The sequence below is a fragment of the Cryptomeria japonica genome, chromosome 2 (genome assembly GCF_030272615.1).
Source record: "Cryptomeria japonica chromosome 2, Sugi_1.0, whole genome shotgun sequence".
Classification (NCBI taxonomy): domain Eukaryota; kingdom Viridiplantae; phylum Streptophyta; class Pinopsida; order Cupressales; family Cupressaceae; genus Cryptomeria; species Cryptomeria japonica.
Genome location: NC_081406.1, coordinates 123584559 through 123596101, shown reverse-complemented (window position 1 = coordinate 123596101; position 11543 = coordinate 123584559). Strand labels below are relative to the sequence as shown.

The following is an 11543-nucleotide window of genomic DNA, read 5'->3' as shown; positions in this document are numbered from 1 at the left end:
CAAAGACATCCTGGAGATAGAATCTCTAGTTAGAGACATCTTGGAAAAGCTAAAAGACATGTCACCAAAAGATAAAATCAAAATAAAACCAAGACTCGACACCAACATCCACTGTAGTCCTCAAGTTTAGTGTCTCTTGTCACTTGTATAAGTCTTATTTGATTGTGGTCACAATGTTTACTTTCACAAAAATGATAGATAACACTGAGCCATATGTTGTCTAAGTCTGTTGAAAGATTTGATTTGTTGAAGCCTATTGTTGCTATTGTGTCTCATCTGAAACTGACTGAATCCATAAAACTAATACTTTATTGCGGAGAAGACAAAATTTTATTGCGAATCTATGATGCAAATGTTGCTTTATTGCGGATTGTGCACGGATAGACTGAAGAAAACTGGGAGAAACTGTACTCCTCGAAACATGTGATGTTCTTAGTTCCACACCCATCACTAGACGTAGGATTTGCCTTAGCCACAGATAGGATCTGATTTATTATGGATGAAAAGGGATGAAAATGAATGTTTATTATGGTGAACCAATCTTGGGTAGATCAATAAAAGCCATGATGGGAATGTGTAAAGTTTATTATGAATGAGTAGGTTGTGAGTGTGTGCAAAGTGAAAGATGAAATGGAGTCTTGAAGGAGGGAGGAGCAATGTCTCTATGCATGGCGCTGGTGACCCATTTTTCACCATGGTACTTGCCCAGGGCACCATCGAAGTGGTTTTCATCGTTGGACGAAATGTTTTTTTTTTTTTTTTTTTTTGTGTCACAAGGTGCTTGTTTGCCAAGTTTTCACCAAGTAACGATTTTTTTTATTTTATGATTTTTTTGTATTTTTGAATATGTATTTTTTTTTTTTTTTTTTGAATTGGGATACTCTGAAGAGCTATGTATAAAACATACGAAGGTGCATGTTGTTGATAGGATCCTCCAAAGGTTTACCCTTTGGAGTTGAGAGCTGATATGCACCAGATCCATAGGCTGCTGTGATGACGTAAGGACCAAGCCAGTTTGGTTCGAACTTGCCCTTCTTCTCTCTGTCTTGCTGATTTTTAGGATTTTCTCTGAGAACCAAGGCACCCACCTCAAATGTGTGAGGTTTAACCTTATGATTGTAACTACAACGTTCCTTGACTGAATGATGTGTATCTCGAGTAACTGCGTTCCTTGATGAAGGAACTGAGATAGAATTACTAGTGTGTGGACTACACAGGTCCATATGCGTGTCACCTAAAGAAGTTTGGGCATCCTTGATAACAAAATCCCTTGAGGAAGCTCCATTAAAGGTCCATGATGTATCGCTAGGAGGGAAAGGATGTGTGGAACAAGTGGATGAGTTATGAAGGCTTATGATTGTGAAAAGAAGTGAAAGTAGGATAGCATGATGGAGACTTAGGATCAACAAGTATGCTTTTTGACTTGAAATTTTAGAATTTTTGCCCCCAGTTATTTTGATATTAGGGGAGATCAACTCTTGTTCTTTTTCTTTCATAGGATTTTTATCCTTGACTTTGATTTTTTCAGAGTCCAATAGCTTTTGATTTTGATTTGGACTGAAGGACTTTTCTTTATTTTTGACTTGTAGATTTTTCTTGTCAAAGCTTGATTTTTGATCCCTAATGAGTAAGGGCTTTTGTAATTCTTGTTGATCCAAGTCTAGAAGTGGAATGGAAATGGAATGAGAAAATGATATGGTAAAGCTATGTGAGTTATTAAGAGAGCTAGCGAAACACTCAATAGATTCTTCGTTGGAACCACTCTTAGGACTATTGATATCAAGAGATGCTTGCACCACTAGAGGAGGTTTGCATTCAGACTTAGTAGCCACAACACTAGGTGGTTCACACCCAATTCCTTGGCATTGCAAATTGTTTGTAGGTTGTTCCTGTTGACTAAATGTCTTAGGAGATAGTGGGAGTTGATCAACATGAAAGATATACTCACCACATCCCATGTCTTTAACCTTGAATTTTTCGTTGAGCTCTGCTTGTTTTGATGTAGAAGATTTCAATGATTCTGGATCCACATATGCTGATAAAGGAATAGCCTCTCGATTGGCTAGAATTGTGATTTCTGATCTAGGTCGTAGATTGTTGCAATATATGAATAGATTTGGGTCAGCTTTGACGGTCACTTCAACTCCATTGTGTGGAAACTTGATACACTGATGATATGTAGATGGTACTACGCTCATCTCATGAATCCATGGACGTCCTAACAATATGTTGTATGTAAGCTCTAGATCAAGGACATGATAAACCACATCCTTTGTAACTGGCCCAACTCTAAGAGGTAAGGTGACTATTCCCTTGGATGAACGCTCTTCATCATCATATGCTTTGATGGTAATTTTGTTTGTAGAATTCACAACTTTATCTGAATATCCCAATTGTTTAATAGTGCTCAATGTACATATGTTAAGACCTGCTCCTCCATCTATCAAGACTTGTTTTATTCGGTGTTTATGTAGGAAGGCTTCAACGTGTAAAGGTGCATTATGTGGCTAACTTACGGAGGCGTCATCGGCTTCTGTGAATGTAAGGGAGTGTGGAATGGAAAGGTATCCCACCATGGCTTGAAACTGGTCCACGTTTAGATTAGTGGGGATGGAAGTGTCTCTCAAACTTTTGTCAAGAATGGCTTTATGTGCGGGGGATATGCGTAAGAGCTCAAGAATTGAGATAAGTGCGGGTGCCTTCCCCAACTGTTCTACAAGGTCATACTCAGGTTTGGTTGATGAGGAAGCTGTGTTTTTGGCTGGAGCACCTTGCAAAGTGAATTTACCTTGACAAGTTGTGAAATTACATTCAGAGGTAGGTTCGGAAGAAGATCCAACACCTTTTAGGACAATCTTAGGTCTCTGGGTATAATTCTCAGGGGTTTTGTCCTTGATGATAATAGTAGAGACATAATTATCCAGCGAAATGTGATTGATGGTTGAATCATAATTGTAGGATGCTCTGGTATACTTGGTTTGGTCATCTGTGGCTTTAGATTTTCCTTTGTCATGCTTTGGGAATGGTTCTTTAAACATTTCATGTTCTTGGTTGGATGAGTGTCCTTCAATCTCAATGTCACCTCTATCAATGAGATCTTGTATGATGTTCTTCAGTCGATGACAATTTCCTATTTTATGACCTTTGCTCTTGTGAAATTCGCAATACTCATCATCATTCCACCAATTCGGTTTAACCTTTGGCTCATATGGAGGCAGATCTGGAATTGTTATTATTTTGTTTGCCACTAGCTTTTTGAAAAATGACTCTAGTGGTTCTCCCAATGGGGTATAATTTCTTCGTGATTTGGAAGTTATTTGAGTATTCACTTGATTGTTTGTAGAGCTTGTTCCAGAAAAAATGATTTTGGGTCGCATTGTATTGGCATCAACAACACCATCATTGATTGTGTTCTTGTTTTTATTCCAAAATCTTGGCTTGTCTTTTCCTTTAAAGTCATCTTTTTTTTCCTTGAATATCTTAATGACTCCTTGTTCAATTAGGACCTTTTCTGTCCCTAAGCCTTTTTCAATGACATCCTTGAAGGTGGACAAACAAGCTTTCCTTAGATCATAGCCAATGTCTTTGTTAACATTCTGGGTGAACATCTCCACCATTTTTTTTTTGTGGAATTTCACATGACCATCTATTGGCTAGATTCCTCCATCTTTGTAAAAATGATGAAAAAGACTCTCCATCCTTTTGCTTGGTGTTGCACAAAGTAGTGACTAATATGTTTGTCTCTATGTTGTAGGAGAAATGTTGGATAAATGCCTCTGCTAAGTCACCCCATGACTTAATTCCAGGTGGGAGTTGAGAGAACCATTCCATAGCTTGATCACCTAAGCTTTGTGAGAATAATCTCATCAAATATGTCTCTTCTGCTGCTACCTCAATGCAAGCTGTGAAAAACTATCTTATGTGTGCCTTAGGATCTCCTTTGCCTCTATACTTATCAAACTTAGGCGTCACAAAGTGTGTAGGAAAAGGAGGCGTTGGAATGCTCTTGTCAAATGGATAGGGACATATGTCTCTCATTGTGTAAGTTGGCTTCAGTGTATTTATGTCCTCCATTTTCTTTTGTAAGTCCCTGATTTGTTGCTCCAAATTGTTCTTAGGTGGAGATCGACTTCTTGGACCATACCCCATGCTTGAGGCACCAATTGGAGGAGGAGCATGTTGCATATATGGATGATATTGATCATACACATGTTCATATGGAGGAGGTCTATAATGATGCTGTGTATATGGACCACTTGGTATAGAGTCATGTTGAGGAATGAAATATCTGCTTTGTCCATGTATACCATACTCTACAGGCATGTCATGAGTTTGTTCTAGTGTGTTGCCCTCAAATTTGACATGGGGTTTCCTTGTGTCCAAATTTTGAGCATGCCTTTGAATATCCGATTGCTTTGGTGGTTGTTCCTTAGCATTGGTATGTGATTGAGCATATTTTTCTGCATAAGACTTCCATAATGGTCTGCGAAGGTGAGTATCATATGCTTGATCATGTGTATGTGGGACCTCTGGTTTTTGAAATAAAGATGATGGTGATTCAGGCACAAGATGTGGTCCTCTATTGCCTCCACTATTAGGCCTCCTTTGATCCATGTTGGAGTGAGTTTATTGCAAAGGTTGGTTTTCCATTATTTGAGACATGTCAAAATCATGAGGTATCTTGGCTCCACTTTGTGCCATCACTTGTAAGAAGTATTGTCTATCTCTCCTCATTATTTCCTCAACCAATTGATTGAAACGGGGATCCCTAATGGTGTCTTCCACTTCTGCTAAATGTATGGAAAAGTTGTCCATATTGTCATTGTGTGTATCATTGTTGTTTATAGTGTCCGTGTGCTCAACATTTGGAATGTTTCTATAGGCATCCATGTCAGGTAATGTAGTATGATCAGAATTGAAAAAGACATCATTGTCATACTCATAGGCACTCATGTTTGTGGACTCTTGAGCCTCTTTAGCTTCTCTCCTAGATTTTTGGGAACGAGTTTCAACCATGAACTAGGTATTGACTAAGATGTGTGAGACTAGATGAAAATGGAAAGAGTATGGAAGACCAAGAGTTTGGATGGAATGTAAATGAATCTGAGGTTTACTTGCAATGTCCAAAGTGTAAGACCAAGTATGTATGTAGTAGAGTAGGTGTGACTTCCAAAGAGATGATAGTTTCTCTTGATGAGGTAATTTGACCTTGACTCTAAGTAAGACCAAATGAGACCCAAAGGTGATAGACCTTGATGAGGGACCACTTAGCAAAATGTTGTTGTATGTAATGTGCTGACAAAGTATGATGAGGACAAGCAAGTGACCTTTTGACTCAAGTTTAGACAAATGTGAATGTAATGTAAGGTGTAAATCAATGATGGAGTTTGTGAGACCCAAAGATAGGTTGAATGCTAGATGAAAACCTGAAGAGATAGCTTAGGAAGCTCAAGAATTCTGAAACTAATTGCTCTTATTTGTTGGACTGTAAATTTTTCCAATTTGTGAAGTTGTTTGTTGTGACCAAATCTGAATGTTTGACTGTTTTTCGTGACAAGAGGACACAATGTTGATGAGGACTCAATGTTTGCAAGTGTTTAGACTCAAAATGACTCCAAGAAAAGTGTGTTGTTTGATGTAAGAATGTTTTGCATACACTTGAAGACACAAAAGATATAATGTTTTGCTATTTGGTCTTGAATGTTTGATTGTTCAAAATAAGACAAGCACAATTCTTATGGTTGGCTAGGACAATAGTTGTTGATTCCGCATGGAGTTTCCCCCGAGGCTACGCTATTCAGAGAAGATACTTAGATGCTTGACCCCACTGGCTCTACCCTCGGCACTCACTTCTCAGGGCAGCCAAGCATCAGTCCCCACGAAAACTCCTCGTGGTGAACTTTACATAACATATGCTGATGAGCATGCTTGAATGCGTGGCAAATAACAGGCAAAGCTGAAAAAAGAGCTGTAATAGGTAAGCACCCATCTCACCTATTTTTAATAATTTTTCAAATTCCGAACTGTATATCGATTGTAAATATGTTATTCATTAGAACAACATATTAATACAAGTTTCTAAGATGACTTTTCAGTACTTAAATCTATTAATGTTTAGAAACTAATACAAGAGTGACCTTACAAATTTACTTTAAATGCCCCTTTGAAAACTTGAACTTGAATCTCTACAATAATAATCCAACATTTTAACAATTAAACTCAACCCTTTAAACAATTTTAAAATATTTTTCTTCTGATTTTGTATCTCAAACATGCCGTGCCTTCAAAACCAGGTGTGGCCATTGGAATGGTGGGTTTGCTGACAATTGCAGCACTGGCTAGAGTTTTCTATGGGAAGTCAAGGACTACTTCCGACATGGAGCGATTCCTTCATGATTATGCTGATGAAATGCCCAGAAGATATTCATACTCTCAACTAAAGAAGATCACCAACAATTTTACAGAAAAACTTAATTATGTTATGACGAAATTTACAAAAAGTAAGAGTTGCAACCTTTGCAACTAAGGACACAAATCCTAGTTGTATCCACCAAAAGCTTTAATTTAGAGGCATGCTTGCTACCCAAAGGAAGCACAACGATGGGTAAATACCGACTGATTGAGAAGTTGGGAGAAGGTGGTTATGGGACTGTTTGGAAGGCCATTAACAAATGGACTGATGAAGTAGTGGCGATCAAAAGATTGCAAAGGAAAAAGAATGACAGGTTTTATGAATCCCTCTTCAAGGAAGAAGAGAAGTCGCTACGTGCACTTCAACACCCCAATATTGTATCACTGTGGGACACCTACGAGAAAGGAGGGCACCTCCATATAGTACTAGAATACATGGATTCTGATCTATGGAGAATCATTAAGAATAGAAAAGAACCCTCCTTGAGTAGAACAGTTCAGAGATTGTGTTTTAAGATTTTGAAAGCTCTGGAATACATGCATGGACTTGGGTATTGCCACTATGATCTCAAGCCTGCAAATCTCTTGCTGAAGGGAAACAACATCAAAATTTCAGACTTTGGGCTTGCTATTAACTTGAAGGAGAAAATGGAAAAGAACGAGCCCTTAGATCCAAATGTTGCAACCATAGCCTATAAAGTGCCTGAACTTCTGCTCAAATCATCATCCTATGATCTCACCATTGATATGTGGTCACTTGGAGTCATAATAGCTCAGTTCTATGGTCTTGAACCCATTTTTGGACGTAGAAGTGACTAGAGATATCAGATTTATAACATATGCTCTGTGATTGGATGCCCCAATGAAAAGACATGGCCTGAGGGATTGAAGTTAGCAGAGTCATTGGACTACAAGTTTTCAAAAGAGTTTGATGGGGAGAATTGTAGGAAGAATTTGCATAGATTGATGTCGATTGCGAGTGAGGAAGTGATTGATCTTGTAAAGCAGTTGTGCTCTTGGGATCCCAAACGTAGACCCACTGTAAAACAAGCACTCAACCACCCTTTTTTCCAGTCGTGTAATAATACTATGAATCCAAAGTTTTTCGGGTATTAGATGAATAGTGTGCTATCGCGGAATGTGGTATTTTATGGCTCCGAAGTTTTTAACAGTGAGAAAGAAGAAAGAAGCATTCAGGGATGTGTGGGTAGAATTTCAAGAAATTCTAAAGAAAAGGGTTCAGCTAGGATTTCCACAAAAAAAGGTTCAGGTATAATTTTAGATCGACGTGCATGGTGTTAATTGTTTTTCAGATTAGATTTGGTATTTTAGTACAGTGCCTAGCTTACTTGGAGAACATTCAATAAATATACATAAATAGCTTTAAGATTATGTATAGGATTAAGTCAACCGATACTAAATGTTGTATGTGTTCAAGTTTAATATAAAAAATGAATAAAAATGTGTGGATTGGATTAAATCCACTGTCTATTAAAATAGGGAAAACAATAGTAAATCAAAATAGTTATTTATGAACGCTTTGGGTCTCTTTTAGAAGTCCATTTTCGTTCTCATGTCACGACATGACTTTGATATAGGAAACCTCTTGATCTTTGCTTTTATTGCAAGGTTTCTTTTTAAAAAAAATGGTAATATCATTCTAGTAGTTTCATTTCATGTTGATAGTTTTTCAACTTTGGACAATGGTTTGATTGAGCAAGTGTTCTTGAAAGTTTCAAAATGCAAGTAATTTGATCTTTTTAGCATATAACGTATTATATATTCTTGAGTTTGATAATACTTGTAAATGGTTAGGGTATTTTATTTTTAAGAACATTTTGTTGGGAGAACTCTCCTAGAAAATATGCTTAGAGAATGGGTTAATAAATATTGGGCTCTACATAGGATTTGGGTTAATGTAGTCCAAAATCTTATTAAAGGTTTTTTCTTTTCTATTTTGTTAAGGTTAGTCATGTAGTGGTTATCTTTAAACATGACTCAAGGTATGTTTTTGTGTCTCTCTTGATTTTTCCACATTGGACATCCAACTTTTTTTTATTCTAGATGAAAAGATGCTTTGTATACCTATTTGGCTTAAATTTCTAGGCCTACATTTACCTTGTTGAAATTATAGCCACTATTGCTACCTCACTTGGCAAGGTCATTTTTGTGGAGCTTAATAAATTTGATTTGACTCACACACAAAAGTGTGTGTGTAGAGGTTGATATTTCTAAGAATCTAAAAGAGTTTGCGAATATATAGATTGGCAATTTGTGTCACACCTAGTGTGTTTTTACCTTAGCTTGCTAAATATTTGCCTTGGGTGTTAGTCATTTAATCATAAGATTAAAGATTGTCCTATAGAGAGTGGACAAAGATGTCTCCAAATCCTCTAGAGAAGGGGAAAGAGGTAGCTTCTTCTATTAGTGAGGCTTCTTAGCCAACTTTTTTTAGAATTTTATACTTGAGATTTGTTTTATCCTCACATCTAGAGAATACTATTAATTTTCTCCTCATGTGCACCTACATTGTTCTTGTAGTCCATTAGGGTGGGGGGAGAAATGTTTTTGTAGGAAAAAGAAAGGTTTTAATTCTCAATATCCAATTAAAATTTTTCTTGAGTATGTTAAATTATAGGATCACTATTCTTCTCTTAGAGAGTTTGATAGAGATGACATTCCTTTTGATTCTTGTCAATGCATTTTATTTTCTATAATGTCTGAGGTTTTATTGACCTCTCTAGGAATTATGCTATGAGAGATGCTCATAAACAATTAGACTTGGATATCCTCTATTTGTTGAAGGTTGAAATTATTGATTTCTTATTTTATGTAGCTTCTTGTGTAATTTAGCCAACTAATCTATTTTTCCTAGTAATCATGATAGGCCAAAGACATGTTCTCATCTTTCTCTCTCCGGTGGCTTTAGCATGTGGTTGATCATGATAGTGATCCCACTAATTAAGTGATTTGGAACCTCTTAAATATTGAAAATCATACTTTTAGTATGCTTAATATGCATGCTTCCACTAATATTTTTAATAGATTTCTTTTGTGATGATAGATAATTGATTTAATGCCTACCATAAGGTGGGTTATGCATAAGAGTTCTAATATGATTAAGAGGCATATGATAAAGATGGGACTTTTCTCTTTGCATGGGACTACTAATGAACAAGGGGTGTGGTATTACATGCAAAATAAATTGGCCCTTTATGGTCCCAACATGGGTCATCACTATAATCATATGCATTGGATTACATTGAATAATTTAGGATAGACCAGAAAAAGTATTCAAATGCCTTGATTGTGTTATGATCTTTGTTCATATGTTGTGTTCTTTTGCCAACTATTTTTCTCTTCCAATCGAGCCCTTTTAAATTTTAACTTATTCTTTGTATTGACATATTGATTTGGTGATAATATAAAAAATAAATTAGATCAGATTTCATAAACTTGAAGGGACCAATGGGTACATGACAATTAATAGACAAATTAAAAGTTTTAAAACATGAGCTTTATTTGATTATTTTGCTAAAGGTGAGTATAATTTTATTAATCAACAAATACCATAGGTGACTTATCTTGAAAATAATCTTTTATTTATTTCTTGTTACTACTCAATACCAAAGTTAAAAATCTAAATGTAAACCTCTTGGAGTATAATTAACAAATACTTCTTGAAGTTGAATAATGCATAATCTTCCTCAAGTATTTTGAATAAAAATAATTCTAATGTAACCTATAAACTCAATAAACATATATTGTATCTTTATAAATATGATTTGAAACAACCTAAAGACATCTTGTAGCACAATTAAAAGTCTAATGTTCATTTAATATGTTGAAAAATTTCTAAATCATCCATTGAGAAGGACTTGAGAAGCAAGATAGTAAGGATTCAAACCATAAAAATGTATCAAAATTAATAACAAAACTAGGAAATGAATCCTTCTATTTTTGGTAATATAGGATTGCTTCTGATCCTAGATGTTGTTGAATCAAACATAGATAATAAATTTGTGAGCATAGATCAGAAAATGTAGTTGAGTGGTTGAACCACCCTTTAGAATGTAAACAATATTTAGCATACTTGAAAGTAAACATTATTTAGCATACTCCAATATTGTTATAGGGATTGACGCTAAATTTTTTAGTTATTTTCCTACAAATTCTTTTTGATTGCCTTCATGTTGAGTAAGGAGACCTAAGCATAAATATGTAGTTTGTATTTTGAGTAATTAAGGGCCAATCACCTCAATGACTATCAATGGTCGTTGTTCTTTTCCATTAGGCTTTAACACATTTTCAAAGCCATCATTTTATCCATCTATATGCTTGCCTTTGTTGACACTCTCTAGCTACACAATAAGCCCTATCAAATATTGCATTATCCATTTTCAATCCATTGGGCACTCTAAGCTTCGATTAACTCATTTTAAAAGAGGTTGTAGACCAATGGTTATCATGAATAGGCCTTAGGATTAGATGGTCAACGCTTTTAGATACTAAAAATAGCACAAAAATAATTACCAACTAATGAGTAATAAACTATCATGTCACCCCAAATTCAAAAATCATTTTTTCCCTTTGAAAAATCATCAAGGGCATTAACACTAGGCTTACCACTATTTCCAACTTGCAACCACATGGCATCATGCTTTTCAAAATAAACCTAAAAACCCATCTAACTAAATACCCATTGGTCTCAAGAACAAATCAATGCCATAGTAGAGATATAAATAGAAAAAGGGAGGCTAGATGGTTCCACCACTACTACATATAAATACATGGTACCATAATATTCAACCCACAAATGCCTAACTTATTTGGTTCATCCATATCACTATGTTTTTATTGATAAGAAAACACCACATGCATGCCACATAAGTCAAGAACTCATTAAAATTAATATACAAGCAAATATTAATATACGAGCAAATATTAATATGCTCCAATAAAAAAAACTGCTCCTTTGTAGAACCCATGTGATAAGTTGGCTCCTTTGAAGAACCTGTTGTAGCCACAAATGCTTGCCCTTTTCCCTTAGACTATGAGGAAGAGGAAGGAGATGAATCCTTCTTTGTGTGGGCGGATGGAAAGTTGATGTTATTTTTCTTAAGAATATTTGT

The 11543-nt window shown here is 35.8% G+C and overlaps 1 protein-coding gene across 1 annotated transcript; it reads left to right on the top strand.

Moving 5' to 3' along the window:
• Positions 1 to 6600: 6600 nt before the first annotated feature.
• On the top strand, positions 6601 to 7230 carry LOC131039190 (cyclin-dependent kinase F-4-like). Its single transcript, XM_057971869.2, has one exon. It carries the CDS (start codon positions 6601 to 6603, stop codon positions 7228 to 7230), a length of 630 nt encoding a protein of 209 aa, XP_057827852.2.
• Positions 7231 to 11543: the final 4313 nt, after the last annotated feature.

Excerpts from the sequence above, each read along its gene's own strand:
- LOC131039190 (XM_057971869.2), top strand. The coding sequence starts at position 6,601 with ATGGGTAAATACCGACTGATTGAGAAGTTGGGAGAAGGTGGTTATGGG.